The sequence below is a fragment of the Saccopteryx bilineata genome, chromosome 4 (genome assembly GCF_036850765.1).
Source record: "Saccopteryx bilineata isolate mSacBil1 chromosome 4, mSacBil1_pri_phased_curated, whole genome shotgun sequence".
Taxonomy (NCBI): domain Eukaryota; kingdom Metazoa; phylum Chordata; class Mammalia; order Chiroptera; family Emballonuridae; genus Saccopteryx; species Saccopteryx bilineata.
Genome location: NC_089493.1, coordinates 47,369,659 through 47,394,227, shown reverse-complemented (window position 1 = coordinate 47,394,227; position 24,569 = coordinate 47,369,659). Strand labels below are relative to the sequence as shown.

Genomic DNA, 24,569 nt, shown 5'->3' with positions numbered 1-24,569 from the left:
TGATTTTAGTACCTATGTCTTCTTCTATGTACTTTATTGTTTCAGGTCTTATATTTAGGTCTTTGATCCATTTTGAATTAATTTTAGTACACGGGGACAGGCTGTAGTCGAGTTTCATTCTTTTGCATGTGGCTTTCCAGTTTTCCCAACACCATTTGTTGAAGAGGCTTTCTTTTCTCCATTGTGTGTTGTTGGCCCCTTTATCAAAGATTATTTGACCATATATATGTGGTTTTATTTCTGGGCTCTCTATTCTGTTCCATTGGTCTGAGTGTCTATTTTTCTGCCAATACCATGCTGTTTTGATTATCGTGGCCCTATAATATAGTTTAAAGTCAGGTATTGTAATGCCCCCAGCTTCATTCTTTTTCCTTAGGATTGTTTTGGCTATTCGGGGTTTTTTATAGTTCCATATAAATCTGATGATTTTTTGTTCCATTTCTTTAAAAAATCTCATAGGGATTTTGATGAGAATTGCATTAAATTTGTATATTGCTTTGGGTAATATGGCCATTTTGATTATATTTATTCTTCCTATCCAAGAACAAGGAATATTTTTCCATCTCATTGTATCTTTTTCGATTTCCCTTAACAATGCTTTGTAATTTTCATTATATAGGTCCTTTACATTCTTTGTTATGTTTATTCCTAGGTATTTTATTTTTTTTGTTGCAATCATGAAGGGGATTATTTTTTTGAGTTCGTTTTCTAATATTTCATTGTTGGCATATAGAAAGGCTATGGACTTTTGTATGTTAATTTTGTATCCTGCGACCTTACTGTATTGGCTTATTGTTTCTAATAATCTTTTTGTGGAGTCCTTCGGGTTTTCGATGTATAGGATCATATCATCAGCAAAAAGTGATACCTTTACTTCTTCTTTTCCGATATGGATGCCTTTTATTTCTTTGTCTTGTCTGATTGCTCTGGCCAGAACTTCTAGCACCACGTTAAATAAGAGTGGAGAGAGTGGACAACCCTGTCTTGTTCCTGATTTAAGGTAGAAAGTCCTCAGTTTTATGCCGTTTAATAGGATGTTGGCTGATGGTTTATCATATATGGCCTTTATCATGTTGAGATATTTTCCTTCTATACCCATTTTGTTGAGAGTCTTAAACATAAAATTGTGTTGTATTTTATCAAAAGCCTTTTCTGCATCTATTGATAAGATCATGTGGTTTTTGTTCTTTGTTTTGTTGATATGGTGTATTACGTTAACCGTTTTGCGTATGTTGAACCATCCTTGAGATTCTGGGATGAATCCCACTTGATCATGATGTATTATTTTTTTAATATGTTGTTGTATTCGGTTTGCCAGTATTTTGTTTAGTATTTTAGCATCTGTATTCATTAGAGATATTGGTCTGTAGTTTTCTTTCTTTGTGCCATCCTTGCCAGGTTTTGGTATGAGGGTTATGTTGGCCTCATAAAATGTGTTTGGAAGTATTGCTTCTTCTTCAATTTTTTGGAAGACTTTGAGTAGAATAGGAACCAAGTCTTCTTTGAATGTTTGATAGAATTCACTAGTATAACCATCTGGGCCTGGACTTTTATTTTTGGGGAGGTTTTTAATAGTTTTTTCTATTTCCTCCCTGCTGATTGGTCTGTTTAGGCTTTCTGCTTCTTCATGACTCAGTCTAGGAAGGTTGTATTGTTCTAGGAATTTATCCATTTCTTCTAGATTGTTGTATTTGGTGGCATATAATTTTTCATAGTATTCTACAATAATTCTTTGTATATCTATGATGTCTGTGGTGATCTCTCCTCTTTCATTTTGGATTTTATTTATTTGAGTCCTGTGTCTTTTTTCCTTGGTGAGTCTTGCTAAGGGTTTGTCAATTTTGTTGATCTTTTCAAAGAACCAGCTCCTAGTTTTATTGATTTTTTTCTATAGTTTTTCTGTTCTCTCTTTCATTTATTTCTGCTCTGATTTTTATTATCTCCTTTCTTCGGCTGGTTTTGGGTTGTCTTTGTTCTTCTTTTTCTAGTTCCTTAAGGTGTGAAGTTAAGTGGTTTACTTCGGCTCTCTCTTGTTTGTTCATATAGGCCTGAAGTGATATGAACTTTCCTCTTATTACTGCTTTTGCTGCATCCCAGAGATTCTGATATGTCGTATTTTCATTTTCATTTGGCTGTATATATCTTTTGATCTCTGCGCTTATTTCTTCTTTGACCCATTCATTTTTTAGAAGTATGTTGTTTAGTTTCCACATTTTTGTGGGTTTTTCCCCCTCTTTTTTGCAGTTGAATTCTAGTTTCAAGGCTTTATGATCAGAAAATATGCTTGGTACAATTTCAATTTTTCTAAATTTGCTGATATTGTCTTTGTGGCCCAACATATGGTCAATTCTTGAGAATGTTCCATGTACACTAGAGAAAAATGTATACTCTGTCGCTTTGGGATGAAGTGTCCTGTAGATGTCTATCATATCCAGGTGTTGTAGTATTTCGTTTAAGGCCACTATATCTTTATTGATTCTCTGTTTGGATGACCGATCTAGAGCCGTCAGCGGTGTATTGAGGTCTCCAAGTATGATTGTATTTTTGTTAGTTTTTGTTTTAAGGTCAATAAGTAGCTGTCTTATATATTTTGGTGCTCCTTGGTTTGGTGCATATATATTAAGGATTGTTATGTCTTCTTGATTCAACTTCCCCTTAATCATTATGAAATGACCATTTTTGTCTCTGAGTACTTTTTCTGTCATGTAGTCAGCATTATTAGATATGAGTATTGCTACACCTGCTTTTTTTTGGGTGTTGTTTGCTTGGAGTATTGTTTTCCAGCCTTTCACTTTGAATTTGTTTTTATCCTTGTTGCTTAGATGTGTTTCTTGTAGGCAGCATATAGTTGGATTTTCTTTTTTAATCCATTCTGCTACTCTGTGTCTTTTTATTGGTAAATTTAATCCATTTACATTTAGTGTAATTATTGACACTTGTGGGTTCCCTACTACCATTTTATAAATTGCTTTCTGTTAGTTTTGTATCTAGTTTGATTCTTCTCTTTTGTTTTTCTATCATTTGTTTTTGTTTGTTTGTGTTCCATACTTCTTTCCTCTGTTGCTACCTTTTTTAAGTCAAGTGTTTTTGTGGTGGTTTTTTTAAGGGTGGTTACCATTAAGTAATGAAAAGGGTACTTACCATATTCATTGTAGTACCCTATCTTAAAAGTATTTCTGCACTTCATCGTCCTTTGCTACTGTTAATCTCCAACCTCTTCCCCCTTTTTTTCCTTTGTTGTCACAGTTTAAGTTTGGTTTTATTGTGTTCTTGGTGGAGCTGTTACTTGTGGTGTTGTTTTCTTTTGTTCTTTGAATCTGGTTGGAAAACCCCCTTTAGTATTTCCTGGAGTGGGGGCTTTCTGTTGATAAATTCTCTCATCTTTTCTGTATTTGTGAATGTTTTTATATCTCCTTCATACTTGAAGGATAGCGTTGATGGGTATAGTATTCTTGGCTGAAAGTTCCTCTCTTTCAGGGCTTTAAATATTGGGGTCCACTCTCTTCTAGCTTGTAGAGTTTCTGCTGAGAAATCTGATGATAATCTAATAGGCCTTCCTTTATATGTTGTACTCTTCTTTTCCCTGGCTGCCTTGAGAATTTTTTCTTTGTCATTGGTTTGTGTCATCTTCATTATGATGTGCCTTGGAGTGGGTTTGTTGGGGTTAAGAAAACTCGGTGTTCTGTTTGCTTCTTGAATTTGAGGCTTTAGTTCCTTCCACAGGCTTGGGAAGTTCTCATCTATTATTTGTTTGAGTATATTCTCCATTCCATTTTCTTTCTCTTCTCCCTCTGATATACCTATTATTCTTATGTTATTCTTTCTGATGGAGTCAGACAATTCCTGTAGGGCTTTCTCGTTTTTTATTATTTTTGAGTCTCTTTCTTCTTCTCTCTGTTGTGCCTCAAGTTGTTTGTCTTCTATTTCACTAATCCTATCTTCAATCTGGGCTGTTCTGGTAGCTAAGCTTGTTACCTCGTTTTTCAGCTCGTGAATTGAGTTTTTCATTTCTGTTTGATTTGTTTTTATAGTTTCAATTTCCTTGGTAATATATTCTTTGTGTTCATTGAGTTGTTTTCTGATCTCCCTATATTGCCTTTCTGTGTTTTCTTGTATCTCTCTGAGTATTTTTAAGATTTCTATTTTAAATTCTCTGTCATTTAGCTCCAAGGCTTCCAATATGTTAAGTCTTTTCTCCATAGATTTTTCCACATCTATTTGTGTTACCTCTCTTTCTTTTGTATCCATAATATTCGATTTCCTCTTTCTTATCGGCATCTGAGGGTGGTCTTGTTGATAGCACTAATTAGAATTAATAAAGAGTAAAAAGTAAAAAAAATAAATAAATAAAAAAAAATAAAAAAAAGGTAAAACACCCCACAAAAAAAACAGTAATAATTTATTATTTCCCCCTTTTTTCTTTCTTCTCTTTCCCTCCTCTCCCCTCCTCAGGGAAATATCATGCCTATAATGGAGGGCCTGATTTGGGGTGAAGGGTTCAAGGGGCAAAAAAAAAGGGAGTAGGGACCTATTAAATGCAAAAAAAAAAAAAAAAAAAAAAAAAAAAGGAAGAAAATCTTAGACAAGCATAAGATGATTTGCTTGTAAGTGATGGTCAACTAAGAGATATAATGAGAGGGATAAGAGGGAACCAGAAAAAAGGACCAAAAAAGAATAATAAAGAAGAGAAAAATAAAAATAATAAGTAAAAATCTGTTGTATTAAGTGGAGCGAAGACTAAATACAATGGAGACCTTGGGTTGGGAGGACCCAAAATGCCACAAAAATAAACAAACAAGAAAAAAAGAAAAACAAAAGCAAATAAGAAAAATAAAGCCAAAAAAAGCCTTGAGTCCCAAATTAACTAATTTGTTCATGATTGAGGATTAAATGGGAGGAAAGTACAATGAGAGAAGAAAAAACGAATAGAAAGGAAAAAATAAGAAAAAGAGAAAAACGAAGGAAGAAATAAAAAGGAAAAGAAAAAAAACAAAATAAAGCAAAACAAACAAAAAAAAACAAAAGAGGAGAGAGTGAGAGTTAAGTGTTTTGGAGTATAACCTTAAAGGAGGGTGAGGATGAAGAAGAGAAATAAAATGTAACACTCATGGGTAGTGTAGTTCAGGAAAAGGGAAGCATAAGATGGGCAGAGAATAGAAGGACCGAGGTGGAGGAAATAAAGGCAATAAGATAGAAGAAACAAACAACAACAAAAAAAAAAAAATTAGTGGAACAAGTTGTAAAGTCTGTGGATTTTTCTTGATTTTTTATCTTTTTTTTTTTTTTTTTTTTTTTTTTTTTTATATTCCTGAAGCTGGAAACAGGGAGAGACAGTCAGACAGACTCCTGCATGCACCCGACTGGGATCCACCTGGCACGCCCACCATGGGGCGACGCTCTGCCCACCAGGGGGCGATGCTCTGCCCATCCTGGGCATCGCCATGTTGCGACCAGAGCCACTCTAGCGCCTGGGGCGGAGGCCACAGAGCCATCCCCAGCGCCCGGGCCATCTTTGCTCCAATGGAGCCTTGGCTGCGGGAGGGGAAGAGAGAGACAGAGAGGAAGGCGTGGCGGAGGGGTGGAGAAGCAAATGGGCGCTTCTCCTGTGTGCCCTGGCTGGGAATCGAACCCGGGTCCTCCGCACGCTAGGCCGACGCTCTACCGCTGAGCCAACCGGCCAGGGCCTTTTTCTTGATTTTGAGAGGTTAACTTCTTCCTTTTTCTTTTCTCTCCCTCTTCCTGGTCGGTGACTCTGTACCCCAGGCTCTGCCCCTGTGTCACACTTAGGTAGGGATTTGCAGTTGATGGGATTCTATGGCAATGTCCTATAATTGGCTTTAATCTTGCTGGTAGTCAAGGCTTGTTGGCGTTTGCAGGGTCCAACGATGAGAGAGTTTGCTTTCCTGGATTCTCTCTCCTAGTCCCCCCTTTCTGAATTAGCAGCCTGGTGATCCAGCTATAAGGCTGCAACTGCTTCTGCCTGGGGAGTAAGAGGCTCAAAGAGCTGGGAAATCCCCACTCTATCCCCACTCAGTGTAAGGCTTTGGGAAAGGCTCTGGTAGTCAGGGCCTCCAGTGTAATCAGGCGGGGGTGGGAGTCAATTGTTGTCAAGGTGACTGTTCAGCGCCTATCATTTAGTTGGACCTATCAACCCAGGCTTTCCACACTTTGTAACCTGTTTTTGCTGGGAAGAAGAGGCACTAGTCTCTGCTTGCGACTAGTGTAGTATAGATCTTATTATCTGCCAAGTCCTTCTTGTTAGCGTTTATCCCTGAATATGGAGGCTCTATCAATCAGAAGTTGCCCCCGCCCCTTTAGCGAGAGGCACTAAAAAATATCACGCCTCTTGTCTTGGGTCGCTGAACTGAGAGAGATCTTATCAATTAGAACTGAGGGTGCACAGATTTCATGGGTTAAGCTAATTTCAGTGATTGGGTCGCAGCTGAGCTCCCGAAGGTATTTTAGGCTGCCTGCGCGCTCCCCTCCCCCAACGCTTGATTGTTAGCTTGAATGGCTGGGTAAGGTGCCCCGCCCACGGAGAGAATCTCCCAAGTAGGGAAGACCACCCTGATGCCTCTCCCGCTCGCCCTGCCGCTGGCGGCTGGATCACACCAGGCGCAGGATAATGGGGCACCCTGGGTGTGCAGGCCAGTAGGGTGCTCTGGGCGCGTGGAATGCCCAGGGCACGCACGCGAATGGGGTGCTCCGGGCACCGGTGGCTGGCGACTCTCACTCGCAGTGCGCGGGCCGCTGGGAACATTAGCAGTGCTCGCTCTGCAACCGGACGGGGCGCGCGCCCGCGGCCGCTTGCGGCGGCTCGCGGCGGTGGCTCCCGGCAGCGGCTCGCGGCGGCTGGCGGCTGCTCACGGTTGCTCGCGGCTCCCGAGTGTGGGCTGACTCACCACAGGCGCACAACCTCGCGGCTTGAATGAATGCCCCTGCGGTAGCTTCCTCCACACCCTCGTCTCTCAGATTCAAGTGATAACAGTCCTTTCGCTATCAGTTTGTGTGGAACTCCGGAATGCTCCGAGGATAAATTTTTCTGTTTCTAGTTGATAAATTTGTTGTGATTTAGGGGAGAGCTGTCGGACGCGCTGCTCACGGCGCCATTTCCGTGATGTCGTCACTAATTTTTTAAAATATCATTAATCTGCTCTAAAGGAGCCACAGAAGATTACCAAAATTCAATTGATTTGCTATTGGTTAGCCAATTAAAATGCTAAACAATTCAACTTCAGAAAAGGGAGAAAAGAACAGGAGAATCCATAAATCTTGATCAAAGAGTTATAATTGTTCCTAGAGCTCCTATGTTTAACAGCACCAGTCCTCTGGCTTAGTTTTAGATATAGCAGATACAACTCATGGGTCATTATTCTCCTTCCCAAAAGTAACATGGACCATCATAAGGAAAATATGTAACAATCCAATGCCAGTAAAACAGAAGCAGGTTTTTGCAATCTCTACGTTTTAGCTATTTATGCAAAATGCCTGTATATATTACAAAAACTTTATACACATATGTATATATATACATACACATATATAAATTTATATATCTATATTTATATATCAGTATATGTATATATTACTAGAACTACAGAATTTGAGAGGTAAATTTTTTTAAACTGAGTTTTCTTTTTAAATGTTTTTACATATAAAACAAAATTTACCATTTAAAACATGTTTAAGTGTACAACTCAGTGGTATTACATTCACAATGCTGTGCAACCATCACCACTGTTTCCACACTGTTCAATGACCACAGCAGAAACTCTGTAACCATTAAGGAATAATTCCCCATCCTTCCTTCCCTCTAATCTACTTTCTGTCTCCACCAATTTACCTATTCTAGAGCTTTCACACACATAGAATCATGAGATACTTGTCCTTTCTGTCTGGGTTATTTCATTTAGCATTATATTCTGAAGGTTAATCCACACTGTGGCATGTATCAGAACTTCATTTCTTTTAATGGCTAAATAGTGTTCATTGTATGTAACAATATATTACACTTTGTTCATCCATTCATCCATTCATTGGAAACTTGGGGTTTTTCCACTTTTTGACTATTGTGAATAATGCTGCTATAAATACTAGTGTAAAATATCTGTTTCCTTGTATACAGTCTTTTTTAGGTGTATGCTTAGGAGCTGAATTGTTAGATCATATGGTAACTCTATGTTTAGCTTTTTGAGGAAATGCCAAACTACTAGAAACTCAGTTTTTAAAAGCATTTTTAAAGAATTATTGTTTTCTTTAAAATACAATTTTAAACAAAATGCATAATATAAAAAATGTTATACCATCAGCTTCACAGAAGTTGTCTGAAGAATCATCATGCTTGGTCCACTGAAGAACAGCCTTCTGTGTCTCCTCACTTCAAACAAAGATAATAGTGTTACTCTTTTTTATTAATTTTTTTTAGATTTTATTTATTAATTTTAGAGAGGAGAGACAGAGAGAGAGAAAGAGAGAGGTGAGAGAGATAGAAAGAGGGGAGGAGAAGGAAGCATCAACTCTCATATGTGCCTTGACCAGGCAAGCCCAGGGTTTCTAACCAGCGACTCAGTGTTCCAGGTCAACGCCTTATCCACTGCGCCACCACAGGTCAGGCCTTTTTCTTTTCAAGTTAACATTTCACATTAAAAAAAAAAAATGGCCCTGGCCAGTTAACTCATTTGGTTGGAGCACTGTCCTGATGCACTGGGGTTCCTGGTTCAATCCCTGGTCAGGGCACACACAAGAATCAACCAATAAATTTATAAATAAGTGGAATAACAAATCAATATCTCTTGCTCTCTCTCTCTTAAATCAATAAATAAATCAATTTAAAAAAACAAACAAACATAAAATACTGCTGCCAAAAAAAAAAATCAGACCTCAGAGATTCATCCACAGCTCCAAGTCGTTCAGCTTGTTCACACTCCTCGATGAAATTATTGGCTTCTTCAGAATACTGGAATGAAATTGGGCATCAAAGAATACAACTTACTGCATTTCCAAGTTATATGCAGTTCTTTTATACCTGGCACCATCTTCATAACTTTAAAAAAAAAATTATTTAAGCCCTCACATTCCTCCTGAAACTAAAAAAAATAAGTAAAGGCTTTGCCTCTTGTTTTTCCTGGAGAACACATTTACTATTATGGTCACACACACAAAAAAAGGTAAATTATAGTTCTGATAATTCATCACCAAAATCTTCACTAAAAAATTCTTTGATGCCTGACCAGGCAGTGGAGCAGTGGACAGAGCGTGGGACTGGAATGCGGAGGACCCAGGTTCAAAACTCCGAGGTCGCTGGCTTGAGCACGGACTCATCCAGCTTGAACACGGGCTCACCACCTTGAGTGCCGGGTCGCTGGCTTGAGTGTGGGATCACAGGCATGACCCCATGGTTACTGGCTTGAAGACCAAGGTTGCTGACTTGAGCCCAAAGTCATTGGTTTAACAAGGGGTCACTAGCTCTGCTGTAGTCCCCGGTTCAAGGCACAAATGAGAAAGCAATCTATGAATTAAGGAGCCGCAATGAAGAATTGATGTTTCTCTCTTCCTTCCTGTCTGTCTGTCCCTATCTGTCCCTCTCTCTGACTCTTTCTCTGTCTCTGTCACAAAAAAAAAAGAAAATCTTTGATGAATAAGAAGTCACTAGGCAAGGAGCTATGAGGCAATGTTCCACTTTTCTGATGATCTAATTTTGGTAAGCATTAGTTTTCTCTTCCATAAAAAAGTAGTTGAACTAGATCTTATGTGTCTAAGGTTCCTCTCAACTCTAAATGTCATGATTCTTTCTAACAATGCTCTGAAGCCTGTCAAATTTAATAAACTGTATTCTTTAGGTGTTTAAAATATAATCTTTAACAACCACATTTCTTCTTGATGTCTAAGTCACTTTATATATATATTCTGCTCAGCGTGTATGTGGTATAAGGGAAGACAGAATGGATCATAAGATTTCACAATGCACCAGTCATCACCACCGTACAGCTGAAAGACAACATCAAAAGCTGGAGACCACCCTTTCAATCACTCAACAAATATATACTGAGTGCTTATAATAGCAATATTGTTAGGATGATTACACAAATGACTGTCTAGACTACGATACTTGAAATTAAAAGAGACCACTAAAATAGTTGAAGTGATATAATTTTTTGAAATATTTACTTACTAAATTACAACTTATTTTCTTACATTGATTGACTTATAAGATAGCTTATTTCAAAAGTTATTTTCAAAATCAAATTTTTTTATATGTAAGTATTTTTTTTTTTTTTTCTGAAGCTGGAAACAGGGAGAGACAGTCAGACAGACTCCCGCATGCGCCCGACCGGGATCCACCCGGCACGCCCACCAGGGGGCGATCGATGCTCTGCCCACCAGGGGGCGATGTTCTGCCCATCCTGGGCGTCGCCATGTTGCGACCAGAACCACTCTAGCGCCTGAGGCAGAGGCCACAGAGCCATCCCCAGCGCCCGAGCCATCTTTGCTCCAATGGAGCCTTGGCTGCGGGAGGGGAAGAGAGAGACAGAGAGGAAAGTGCGGCGGAGGGGTGGAGAAGCAAATGGGCGCTTCTCCTGTGTGCCCTGGCCGGGAATTGAACCCGGGTCCTCCGCACGCTAGGCCGACACTCTACCGCTGAGCCAACCGGCCAGGGCTATATGTAAGTATTAAAGGGTGTGATACATTCTACCAACTATCAAATGGGCCAGAAAATAATAAGAATATGTATATAGAAAAAGCATGATAAAACAAATGAAGCAAAATATTACAAAAAAAGTCTATATGAAGAGCATATAAAATATCTTTATACTACTCTTGTAACTTTTCTACAAGTTTTTCAACTTAATATACCACCGTATATTAAAGCAAATGTTTTAACTTTATTATTGTAATTATCTGAACATCAAAATACAAGTTAAAATAATTATTCTTAGTTTCTATTTAATAATTTAACCAGCTTCATTAAGTCATATCTGTCTTGTACTATGTAATTGTCATTTTTCTGAAGAAAAATCTTTTTCGTGTTTTTTTTAATTTTCATAAAATTTCTTATGATCGTCAAAGTTAATTTTTATGGTTAATCAATTTGAAATCATCAATACCTTCAAATAACTCTTCTCTGCAGATACAATTTTTTATTGAGAAAATATTTTATCCTCAGGTAAATATGTGAAATTATTTGGCCCAAATATTCTCACAAGTTCTATTATTTTGCCTCTAAAGTACATTTCTTCAAGAAAAATTTCAAGGCAAAATTCATAAAAAAGTCTCTTTTTTTATATTATTTTAAATGTTTTGCCAAATATAGATACTACAAAATTGTAAGCCTTCTTATCTTCATTTCTTTTTGGGTCAGAATATAAATTTATTCAATTAAAAGCAAGAGTTTCATTAAGATGAGGCTCTTCCCACAAATAAAGACAATTATAAAATTTTAGAATTAAACCTAGTACATCATCTGAACTTACCTCAGTGCGTTCAATTCCTCCCTTGTTTTTGTAGAAATAAATTTCAAGGTCTTTGTTTACCAGCTTTGTTACAATAGTTTTATTTGCTAAAGTTCCAAAAGCTGTAATTGTTTTGTTTTTTTCTTTAAGCATTCTATTCATTGATACTTTGAATAATGATTTTCCATTGAATTTAAGTAAACTGAATAAAGATTTAGAAAGCTCATTTATTAAAATTTTTTCTGTACCATTTCAGGATGCTTGGGTGATTCTACAAAATAGTTCTTCAAGGGCTCAGTTAAAAAGTCTGATTAATAATGGACAGCAAAGTATTCCTGCCATGCCAAAGTAACATTTTTCTTTTTCTGGATTAGCTTCATCTCAAAAATTTTATGGCCATTAAAAGTGTGTATATATAAATGCAAAAACCTATATATTTTCACAATTGCCACTTCTATCTTAATCAATAAACTATCAAAGTGTGTTTGGACTCAGTTATGAGTTATGTGTGTATCTTAACTAATTGTAAATTCATTTCTGCTGCACAGATTTCTTGATTTAGTAAGGATACCGTTTTTATCAGGACACTGTTTTAATCAAAATTCATATATGTATTATCCCATAAAGCAAATACTGTCTTCAATTTTAAACATTAAATGAATTTATATTAGCATTCACAAGAGTGACAAATGTTTTCCTTCAACAAAATGAATATCCAAAAGTTTTCAGTCCATCAGTTGAATGAGAAAAAGAAATCAAACAGCTTTTGGATTTAAAGATTTTGTATTTAACTCAGCTAATGGGCACTGGCCCAGCAGCTCAGTTGGTTGGAGTGTCTTCCCAATACGCCAAGGTTGCAGGTTTGATTCCCAGTCAGAGCTCATACAGGAATCAACCAATGAATGTAAACATAAGTGGAACAACAAATTGATGCCTCTCTCTCTCTGTCTCCCTCTCTCTCTAAAATCAATAAATTTTTAAAAATGTTTAAATAGCTAATAATAAAATCATTCAACTTAGTATAGAGTTCTGCCATTTGAGCCAACACATTGGCTATGACTTCACTTGTTGTATGTTAACAACAACAAAAAATCAAATAAAAAAATGAGTAAAATTAGTTTACAATCTGTAATAAATAAGTAATAGAGAAAAAAGATACAAATCTCCTATACTGGAGAGTTCCAAACCAAACAATTAAAATCCTCAAGGAGATGAAACACTCAAGTGTGGGCTTATGCGGAGTGACTTTCTTCTAAAGAAGACAGTATGGAAAGGGTAAGGAAGAATAAATCTATGGTGGATAAGCCTGACAAAACTACCTCAGCCAGGTGAGCAAGGGTAACATTAACAGTGGTAAGTCATGTTAAGATTTTGTGATGTGATGTGACGTGACGTGACGTGATGTGAAAAGAAAACACGCTTTACCTCTGTGGTCTTTCTCCAAAGACACATAATCCCACTCTGAGCAGGAGAAAAATGAGAAAAATCCTAATGGAGGGACATTCTACAAATGCCTGCCTAGTACACCTCAAAAACAGCTTATCAAAAACAAGGAAAGTCTGAGAAACTGTTACAACAAAGAGGAACCCAAAGAGACATAACTCCTAAATGTAACCTGCTATCCTGGATGGGATCCTGAAACATAAAAAGGGCATCAGGTAGAAAACCAAGGAAATCTGAACAAAAGTATGAACATTAGTAATAATGTATCGATACCAGTTCATTAATTGGAATAAATGTACCACACTAATGTAAGACGTTAATCATAAGAGTAAACTAGGTGTGGAGCATATGGGAACTCTGTGCTATCATCACAATTCTTCTTAAATCTAAAAGTATTATAAAATTTATTTCAAATGAGAGAGACGTAAGAGACAGAAACCAAATGCAACGTGTGGAAAATATGTGAATCCTGTTTCAAAAAAACTATTAAGGTCCTTATAAAACAACTAGAGAAATCTGAAGCCTGGCTGTGGTTATATTTTTTAAAGTATCTTTTTTGTCTTAGAGATGTATATAAAGTATTTGAAAACAGAATGACTTATTTGAGTTTGGCTTTACAGTGCCTGGGAGAAGGCAGCAGGAAGCACAGATGAAACGAGACAGACCGCTCGCTCATTCACAACTGCCGAAGCTGTGCGACGGGAACATGTTGTTTTTTCCCCTCTTTTTTCATTTTTCTTTCATGCTTTGCATAATAAAGGTCTGAACAAAAGAAATGGAGCCATTGGTACAAATAACTCTCAAGGGGTTTCATTGTAAAGGGGAGAAGAGAAGTTGTGTAGGAGCTGGCAGGAGAGATGAATTTTTTGTGTTAAGATGCTAGACACATTAATATAGGCTCTGGCTGGTTGGCTCAGTGGTAGAGTGTCGGCCTGGCGTGCAGGAGTCCCGGGTTCAATTCCCGGCCAGGGCACATAGGAGAAGTGCCCATCTGCTTCTCCACTCCTCCCCCTCTCCTTCCTCTCTGTCTCTCTCTTCCCCTCCCACAGCCAAGGCTCCATTGGAGCAAAGTTGTCCCGGGCGCTGAGGATGGCTCTATGGCCTCTGCCTCAGGTGCTAGAATGGCTCTGGTTGCAACAGAGCAATGCCCCAGATGGGCAGAGCATCACCCCATTGGGCATGCCGGGTGGATCCCGGTAGGACGCATGCGGGAGTCTGTCTGACTGCCTCCTGGTTTCCAACTTCAGAAAAATACAAAAAATTAAAAAAAAAAGATGCTAGACACATTAATACACACACACACACACACACACACACACACATACCTTGTAGCTCGCAGATTTAATTCCAGCAGGAACTTCATCCTGAAAAAGAAAAAAATGTTTTATATGACATGCTATTGAAAAGTATTTTAAATTTCTATGATTTATGAGAAAAATCCATGAAACAAATTATTGAAGTTAACATTTTTTTAACAGACAACAATTAAAAAATTCAACAAATTATTTTATGGATTACTGATACACAGCATGGAAATGTAAAAATAGTCACTTAGCTATTATAATTCCTTTTGATGCTTTAAATTGTTCACATTTGGCCACTAGGGGGCCCTCTAATGCTTACCTGATATTTGCATCTGTGTCCTTTTGATATCACCACAGTAATCTTTAACAGCATTTTTTGTTTTCTGTTATGACAAGATAATACAAGCTCATCTTGTATATTTCTTGTTCCAGTCTTGGAATCTAGCATTTTCTAAGAAGCCTTAGTTCTTTTCAGAGGAAAATGGCACCAGCTGTTAGTCAAGCACTGGCTACTAACTACAGGACCTATCTGCCTATCATCCAAGTGATGCTGTGAGTATAGATAAGGACGGATGTAGGAGAACTCTGTAAACTGTGGGGCCCGATGCTAACTAAGTACATTCCTGAATTAGATTATGTCTACCCAAAGGCAAGGACCCACATAGAGACATCCACTTTATCAGGTACCCTTTCAGATTTTGAACTAGGTGAACATATATTCTTTTTCCATGGCCAGATATTTAGATGTTTTCTCATTTTTTCATATAATAAATCCTGCAAAATTCATTGACTAATTTCAGCAGAACTGACATATTTACAAAATTCAGTACTACTTTACAGTCATTTTTGAACATTTATTTTAGTAAGTGAAATTCCTAGTAGAGTTGCTAAGTCCAAGGATTTGTACCTTTTTTTTAACAGATTTTATTATTTTTTAAAATTTATTTATTGATCTTAGCCAGAGAGGAGGGGGGAGAGAGAGAGAGAGAGAGAGAGAGAGAGAGAGAGATATATTCAGGAATATTGATCTGTTCCTGTAAGTGCCCTGACCAGGGATCAAACCGGCAACCTCTGTACTTCAGGCTGAACCAATGGAGCTATCTGGCCAGGGCTGTACCGTTCTTTAATTTTTATTTTTTGAGAGAGAGAGAAGGATAGACAGGGACAGACAGACAGGAACAGAGAGAGAGATGAGAAGCATCAATCATTAGTTTTTCATTGCGCGTTGCAACACCTTAGTTGTTCATTGATTGCTTTCTCATATGTGCCTTGACCGCGGGCCTTCAGCAGACCGAGTAACCCCTTGCTGGAGCCAGCGACCTTGGGCTCAAGCTGGTGAGACTTGCTCAAACCAGATGGGCCCGTGCTCAATCTGGTGACCTCGGGGTCTCAAACCTGGGCCCTCTGCATCCCAGTCCAATGCTCTATCCACTGCGCCACCGCCTGGTCAGGCCCATTCTTTTTATTTTTTTTATTTTTTTTATTTTTTTTTGAGACAGAGAGAGAGAGAAAGGGACAGAGAGACAAGAAGGAAAGAGATGAGAAGCATCAACTCATAGTTGTGGCACCTTAGTTGTTCATTGATTGCTTTCTCATATATCTTGACCTGGGGGCTCCAGTCAAGCCAGTGACCTCTTGCTCAAGCCAGCAACCTTGGGCTTCAAGCCAGTGACTATGGGGTCATGTCTATGATCCCACACTCATGGTGGTGAGCCCGCACTCAAGCCGGCATTCTTGGGGTGTTGAAACCTGAGTCCACTGTGCCACCGCCTGGTCAGGCAGATTTGTATTGATACATTTGCTGAATTAATCTCCAAAACTACTTCATCACCAGAGTCCTCATTTTTTTTTTAATAGGGACAGAGAGAGAGTCAGAGAGAGGGATAGATAGGGACAGACAGACAGGAACGGAGAGAGATAAGAAGCATCAATTATCAGTTTTTTGTTGTGAGACCTTAGTTGTTCATTGATTGCTTTCTCATATGTGCCTTGACCACGGACAGGCCTTCAGCAGACAGAGTAACCCCTTGCTCAAGCCAGCGACCTTGGGTCCAAGCTGGTGAGCCTTGCTCAAACTAGATGAGCCCGCGCTCAAGCTGGCGACCTCAAGATCTCAAACCTGGGTCCTCTGCATCCCAGTCTGATGCTTTATCCACTGCACCACCGCCTGGTCAGGCTAGAATCCTCATTTCTTAATGCCAGACTAACACTGCTATTGTTAATCTTTCTCACGTTGGCCAATTAATAATGGAAGTGAAAGAATGTTGTTTTGATTCATTGTAAAGGGACCAACTGGTGTTTCAGCTTATAGAGAGATTCCAGCCTCTATGGGCAGATCATCAGCCATATTCAAATATTCTCTGGGATCTGCAGTGCCAGTAAAAGGAAATGGATTTTAAAGACCACATATGAGAAAGAGAATTTCAATTTTTATTATTTTTCTATTTCCTGCTGGATTCCACAGTACAACCTGAACCAAATCTAAAAATGAACCAAAAAAGGAAATTGGTGTTGACAAAAAGGAAACTGGTTTTGGTTCCCTGACTAGCCCAAAAAGGTATTAACAAAACAGCAGCAGACTGTGTGAAGTAGTGAGTTAAACTGTATTTAACCTTGTACGTGTTTGATTAAGAAAGAATTAAGTGTTTTAGGTGTGATGGCTGCTCTGTGTTCATCATGTAATATCCTTTTTTTTAAAGATGCAGACTGAAGTAAAATAGATATCAAAATATCAGTAATGTACAATATAATACTAGTTATGAAAGCTGATTATTTACGCTGAAGCAAGTATTTCAAAGTATTTGAAATGATCTATAATCACGCTTTGGTTCTGACAGACTGCCCTAGTTAGGAACTATTGCTGGAACTGAGCCCCGACTTGGCCTAAGAGTAACATAAATCAGTGGTCCCCAACCTTTTTTGGGCCACGGACCAGTTTGATGTCAGAAAATATTTTCACGGACTGGCCTTTAGGGTGGGACAGATAAATGTATCACGTGATCGAGACAAGCGTCAAGAGTGAGGCTTAGACGGATGTAACAGAGGGAATCTGGTCATTTTTTAAAAATAAAACACTGTTCAGACTTAAATATAACTAAAACGGAAATAATGCAAGTTATTTATTCTTTCTCTGCGGACCAGTACCAAATGGCCCACGGACCAGTACCAGTCCACGGCCCGGGGGTTGGGGACCACTAACATAAATGGCTCATTTCCTCACTGTCACTGAGAGTGAATGGTGTTTCTCATGCCTCCCTCATCTCCTCTCCCTTCCCCTCTGCTCCCAAAGTGTGTACGCATTCAGTACTTCTGTTATTGGGCTATCACACTGTACTGAAATTGTCAGTTAGTGTTTGTCTCCCTACTAAACCAAAGCTCCTTAGGATAAAAGTTCATCCTATACGTCCAGGTTGTGGCACAGAGTAGACCCTCAAAAAATATTCACAACTGGTTCTGGCCAGTTAGCTCGGTCAGTTAGAGCATTATCCAAAATCAAAATTGAGGGTTCAATCCCCAGTCAGGGCACAAATGGGAAGCAAACAATGAATGCACAACTAAGTGGAACAAGTGAGTGCTTATTTCTCTCTCTCTCTCTCTTGCTCCCCCACCCTTTCCTCTCTCTGTCTCTCTAAAATCAATAAAAAAAGTACTAATATAAAATAAAAATATTCATTACTGAGCCAAATTACATTCATTTGCTGATATTCCTTTATACCATTTTCTTCTCCATCTCCTCATCTTCCTCCCCACTCTCTTCAATATTGCCAATTATCTTTCTAAAATCTTGAGTCTAATTATGGCACTTGTCATATATATATATATGTATCATACACACACACACCCATATATATATATATATATACGCACACATACACATATACATCTATATGTACAATTATAAACTAGCAATATCTTTAGGTGGATAAACATCATCTAATTATCTTTTAAGGAAAAAGCCTTCTCTCCTTCTCTCCATTGTGAAACCAGTTCAAGAAAAAAACTAACTACTGGCATGAAAGGCGCCGTGTCCCATTCTGTCTCAGTTTCTCAGTACAAATTGCTAACTTTCACCAGATTTGTTTTTAGCATTTCTATGTGTTCAAATCCAGTAATAAATTTCTATCTTTAAGCAATTCCAGCAACTAAATGGAGCATTTCTTAAATGCTAAAATTGGTTGTTGCTTATAGATTTCACAGTAAAACTGGTTTCATCCTCAGTCTGTCGCCCTGGGAATCAATCAGCTATCACTGGATGCTAACGACCTCGACCTCCTGGTTTCCTGCCCCCTCCCGTCTGCTCAAGGGGGCACCGCCCAGTTCTGTCCTTCATTAACAATCACCAGAAATAACTGCTATTTTAAAATGGGTCAAATTTGTAATAATTGAAAAACTATTTACTTGTTCTGACCAATGTTAATAATAGCCCATTTAGTAAGGAAATTCAGCATAAAAAATACGCCACTTAATGTACAATAAAATGCCTTTATTAAGTTTATGCCATATTTTTAGCACTTTTAATAAGTCATATAAATTGGTTGTTATAGAATAGTCATGGGAATGTCAAGTACAGCATAGGGAGTACAGTCAATAATATTCTAATAATTATGTATAGTGTCAAGTTATAGAATGTCTAATCACTGGGGTGGACACCAGAAATAAATAACGTATGTCAATTGTAATTGAAAAGTAAAAATTATTTAAAAAGAAAAAAATAACACACACAAATAAATTATTGGTAAATTTGATTTTCCCATATTTTTTTCTATTATCAAATATAAATAAATGCTAAACTTATGAAGTAAAATAAAACATTTAAGTTGATAGCACTTTAATGATAAACTCATGCTTTAATCATAGTAACACAAGGTGTTTCATGTTAATCCTTGAATTTTCAAAAACTGTACCTTTGAGTATTACTATAACTAAAACCATGCTTCTCATTCATTTAATGATAAAATACCCATATATAATCTCTTTTTTTTTTTCAGAGAGAGACAGAGGAAGGGAGAGAGATGAGAAGCATCAATTCGTAGTTGCATTGCTTTAGTTGTTCAATGATAGCTTCTCATACGTGCCTTGATTGGGGGACGGGTCCTACAGATGAGCCAGTGACCCTTTGCTCAAGCCAGCAACACTGGGTTTCAAGCCAGTGACCTTTGGGTTCAAGCCAGAAACCTTGGGATCACATGATCCCAAGCTCAAGCCGGCGACCCCACACTCAAACTGGCAACCTTGGGGTTTTGAACCTGGGACCTCAGTGTCTCAGGTTGATGCTCTATCCACTGTGCCACCACTGGTCATGCTCCCCACAAAATAATATTACATTATTTTTATAATATTTTGTATTTATCTTAATTCCACATGCTAGATAGGTCTATGTAGCAATATTTACATACATAAAAATAAACTGCTCAAAACTACACTACTACTTCATACTCATTAGGATGACTATTATCAAAAACAGAAGAAAACAAGTGTTAGAGAAGAGGTAGAGAAATTGAAACCCTGTGCATCGCTGGTAAGAATGTAAAATGGATCAGCCATTGTGGAACACAGCATGGTATTCCTCAAAAAATTAAACACAGAATTACTAAATGACCCAGCAATTTTACATCTGGGTATATATCCAAAACCACTGAAAGTAGACACTCAAACAGACATTTGAACACCCACATTCACAGCAGTGTTATTCATATTAGCTATGAGGCAGAAACAACCCAAAAGTCGATCAACAGGTGAATAAGCACACACACAGTGGAATATTACTCAGACTTAAAAAAGGCCTAAAATCTTAATACCTGGTACAATGTGGATAAACCTTGAAAACATTATGCTAAGTGAAATAAGCCAGACATAAAAGGACAAATATTCTAATCATTCCACTTATACGAAGTACATACAATGGTCAAATTCGTAGAGAAAGAAAGCAGAATAGTGTTTGTCAGGGACTAGAGAGATGGAGGAATACAAAGTATTGTTTAATGCGTATGGCGTTTTAGTTTGGGAGAATAAAGAAGTGCTGGAGATGGAGGATGGTGATGGTTGTACAACAATGTAAGTACTTAATGCCAATGAGTCAGATATTTAAAAATAGTGAAGTCGCCTGACCTGTAGTGGCGCAGTGGATAAAGCGTCGACCTGGAAATGCTGAGGTCGCCGGTTCGAAACCCTGGGCTTGCCTGGTCAAGGCACATATGGGAGTTTATGCTTCTAGCTCCTCCCCCCGTCTCTCTCTCTCCTCTCTCCTCTCTCTCTCTCTCTCTCTGTCTCTCTCCCCCTCTCTCTCTCCTCTCTAAAATGAATAAATAAATAAAAATTTAAAAAAAATAAAAAAATAAACATAGTGAAAATGGTAATTTTTATGTTATGTATATTTTACCACAAAAGAATAAAAATAAAAATATATATTTTTAGCCTGACCAGGCGGTGGCACAATGGATAGAGCATTGGACTGGGACGCGAAGGACCCAGGTTCGAGACCCCAAGGTCTCCAGCTTGAGCGCAGGCTCATGTAGTTTGAACAAGGCTCACTAGCTTGAGCCCAAGGTTGCTGGTTTGAGCAAGGGGTCACTTAGTCTGCTGAGGGCCCGCGGTCAAGGCACATATGAGAAATCAATCAATGAACAACTAAGGAGCCACAACGAAGAATTGATGTTTCTCATCTCTCTCCCTTTCTGTCTGTCTGTCCTTATCTGTCCCTCTCTCTGACTCTCTCTGTCTCTGCCAAATATATATGCTCCGAAAAATCCTACATAAATCTAGGTATGTTGTCCAACCCCTCACCACCCCAGGAAATGCAAGGAAAACAATACACCCACAAAAAAATGAGAGAGATTTTTAAAATATCTTGATTAATTTCATTTTATTATACTATAAATATAACTTTGTTTAGATAAATATAAGAAGAAAAACAAATATCAGGCAAAAAGAACAACAGATGCTATATATGAAAATATAGTAAGTCAAAAGGGAATTTAATACACCTAACCTACCAAACATCATAGCTCAGCCTGCCCTACCTTAAATGTGCTCAGAACACGAACATTCACCTAAGGTTGGGCAAAATCATCTCGCTGCCACTGCCCCGCATCACGCAAGAGTATCATACTACATATATCACTAGCCCGGAAAACGATCAAAATTCAAATTACAGTTTCTACTGAATGCACATAGCTTTCACACCATTGTGAAGCTGAAAAGCCATAAACTGAACTATTGATTAAGTTGGGGACTGTTTGTACTAATCTCACTAATAAGTAAAAGGATTACACTAACCACAAAATTTTAATTCTACTATTATGAAGGTGGTATAACATATAAAACATATGTTTTATATTGGTAAGTTTAAGCTTTTAATGTGTAAGTTATACATATCATATTTTGCCTAAGGATTAAAATATTATTTTAGTTATATTGGCCCCTTTAAAAAAGTCCTAGTTATCTGGGAAAAAAAGTCACAGAGTTTAAATAGATACATGGTTCTTACAGATTGACAAGGCTTGACAGCACAGTCCCTTCTTCCACAATGGTTGATATCATTCCAGAAAGGACACGGCCTCTTCAGGTTTACCTGTAAAGTAATAATAGAAAATGTTTAAAAATAATCTCTAAAAATAGAAAAAGTTTATATCTTACAGATGTTGAATTGTGATGCTATAACTTGATTGTGTTATTGGCTGTAGTTATTGTTTCTTTCTTTTATCAGTAAATTCATATACTTGGTTAGGAAGACACAGGCTGTTACTAAACAAATCCTGAACAGATGGCAAACTAGGAGCCAAAGTAGCTCAGATCACCACTGCTCAACTCATATTCTTTTAAAGCAAGTAATAGTTACCATGGCCGAACAGTTAGACAACTGTGAACTCAAGACTGTAACAACATAATTATCAGGTTGCCTAAATTCTTTCATTACGTATCTCAGGATAAAATATGACAAGAGACGTTTTGGGCTGTGTTTTTTTTTTTGTGACAGAGAGAGAGAGACAGAGAGACAGAGAGAGGGACAGATAGGGACAGACAAGGAAGGGAGAGAGAAAGAGATGAGAAGCATCAATTCTTCGTTGCAGCTCCTTAGTTGTTCATTGATTGCTTTTTCATATGTGCCTTGACCAGAGGGGCTACAGCAGAGTGAGTGAACCCAGGCTCAAGCCAGCGACCATGAGGTGATATCTAAGATCCCATGCTCAAGCCAGTGGCCCCGCAATCAAGCTGGTAAGCTCGTGCTCAAGCTGGATGAGCTCGTGCTCAATCCGGTGACCTCGGGGTTTCGAACCTGGGTCCTCCATGTCCCAGTCTGATGCTCTATCCACCATGCCACCTCCTGGTCAGGGAAGACTTCTTAAAATAATACAAGTCAAAGTAAAGTTATGTTTCTCAAAAAAAAAATTATATTAATTAATTGGAATAAATCTGATGCTTAAGAAAATTATGAACTCATGATCTTGATAACAATACATATAATAGTTTCTGTTTTGACTTCAGTTTGACCAACTAGTTTCTAACTCTTGAGTGCAAAACTAAGTTTTTGAAATTAGAAGTATACAATGGGTCATCTTAGAACCACATGGTTCACTCTTATGAAATGAATATCTCTAATACAGACTCAATTAATTTCAAACAATAACCACAACTGAAGCTTAGCAATGCCTAAGAAATGTAAGCAATCCATTTAAACTTTAAGTATTCTTATACAAAAAATTAAAAATACCTTGTAGTATCTAAAGTAGTCGCTTTCAAGAAGCTTTTGTAGTCTTGGGAAAAGCTTGTAGTTATTAAATTTATCAATGGTTTCAACATCACAGGTACAATCATCCAAGTAACCAGTAACCTGTTACAAAGAAAATGAGACATTAAATCACAACATCTTAGATGCAGCAGAGTTCTTTCTCCTCACATGGTTTTGATGAAAGCCCTCTACTCAACCAACCTTTAACCTCCCTCCCCCTATAATCTTCTGAGCTAGGGTAGGATAATCTAGTAATATTACTGCTATTCCTTTTACCATAGATCTAGAGGAATGCAGTGGATATTTTTTGTAGGGTGTACTGAGCTCATAACAACACACACACCCAAAGAATTGACCCCTATAACTACTTTGTAACCCTGTTCACCAGGCCTGCCAGGCCTGCCAGGCAGCGGGCATCTGACCCAAACCAGGTCACAGTCCCTTCTCCAGGATTCTGGAATTGAGACTCAGAGAGAGTCGCTCCTGGTGGCTAGACCAGTAAACAAGTCATACTCAGACCACGTTCCATCATATGGATGGAGCTGAGGAGCACATGACCAGTTAGCAGAGAAAGGGAAGATTTTAAAAGATACACAAAGAAGCAGAGATAGGAAATAGAACACATATGCTACCTGGACTCCCAAGGGTTTTCTCCACTTCTGCCCACCTTTACTGAAGCACAGCTGCATGTCCACCCTTGGCTTTCCTGAGACTTGATATCCTTATAATTCAGTTGTCTCTGTCTTTCCTTTATTTTAATTTCCCACAGGATGTGTAGGATCAGAGATGAGATGGGTGCAAATTTGTAAGACACACAATAATTTATTATAAGGATCTAACAACCCTCAAATACTGGGCCATGATAATTTTAGTAGGTTTGAAATGGTGCTTAGAAATTATTTATCATTAGCAACACTGAGACAGCAAATTGCCCACAAAGCCAATCTTGGTCTTCAAATGTTTACAACTGATGTCTTCACTGTATTTACTAAATCAAACTATTAAATGTACTTGTACTAGGATATTATAGTCAGACAGCAATATCATATGTGAAACTAAAATTCTTAGATGTATACTTGGGGCTAGGCAAACACCTAACAGAATTAACTAAACATTGCTTTAAGGAAGTAACAAATACATCATGATTTTTCAAAAGTAACTAGAAAAAAATTTTAATATATAGCATGATGTAGAAAAGAGATCCTTATCATACTTTGGTCTGAATATTTGCATTATAAACCACTTTTGACTATATTTTAGGGAAACATCAACAACAAAAAATTTTAATCTGATGGTAAGGAAGCAAATAAACAATACTTTATTGAATACTGAATTTAGATGTTTATCTTTTGTTATCTATAAAAACCTATACCGCCCTGGCCGTTTGGCTCAGTGGTAGAGCATCAGCCCAGCGTGTGCATGTCCTGGGTTCAATTCCCAGTCAGGGCACACAGGAGAAGCAACCATCTGCTTCTCCACCCCTCCCATTCTCTCTCTCTCTCTTCCCCTTACCTCCTGCAGCCATGGCGCTCAATTGGCTCAAGCAAGTTGGCCTCAGGTGCTGAGAATGTCTCCATGGCCTCCGCCTCAGGCACTAAAAAATGGCTGTGGTTGCAACTGAGCAATGGCCCCAGAAGGGCTTGC

General features: G+C 38.1%; 2 protein-coding genes across 3 annotated transcripts in view; both read right to left on the bottom strand.

The window, feature by feature from the left end:
- The window catches only part of GNPNAT1 (glucosamine-phosphate N-acetyltransferase 1), a 211,468-nt gene that overhangs the window by 69,895 nt on the left and 117,004 nt on the right, over positions 1-24,569 (bottom strand). The window lies entirely within an intron of this gene.
- ERO1A (endoplasmic reticulum oxidoreductase 1 alpha) overlaps positions 1-24,569 on the bottom strand; it is a 54,186-nt gene that overhangs the window by 21,207 nt on the left and 8,410 nt on the right. For both annotated transcript variants that reach the window (XM_066278020.1, XM_066278021.1), the window contains exons 2-6: positions 22,908-23,027; positions 21,684-21,767; positions 14,219-14,257; positions 8,880-8,956; positions 8,304-8,377 (exon numbers count right to left, since the gene is read on the bottom strand). In XM_066278020.1, coding sequence (XP_066134117.1) covers positions 8,304-8,377; positions 8,880-8,956; positions 14,219-14,257; positions 21,684-21,767; positions 22,908-23,027 — 394 coding nt within the window. The remainder of the gene's footprint in view (positions 1-8,303; positions 8,378-8,879; positions 8,957-14,218; positions 14,258-21,683; positions 21,768-22,907; positions 23,028-24,569) is intronic.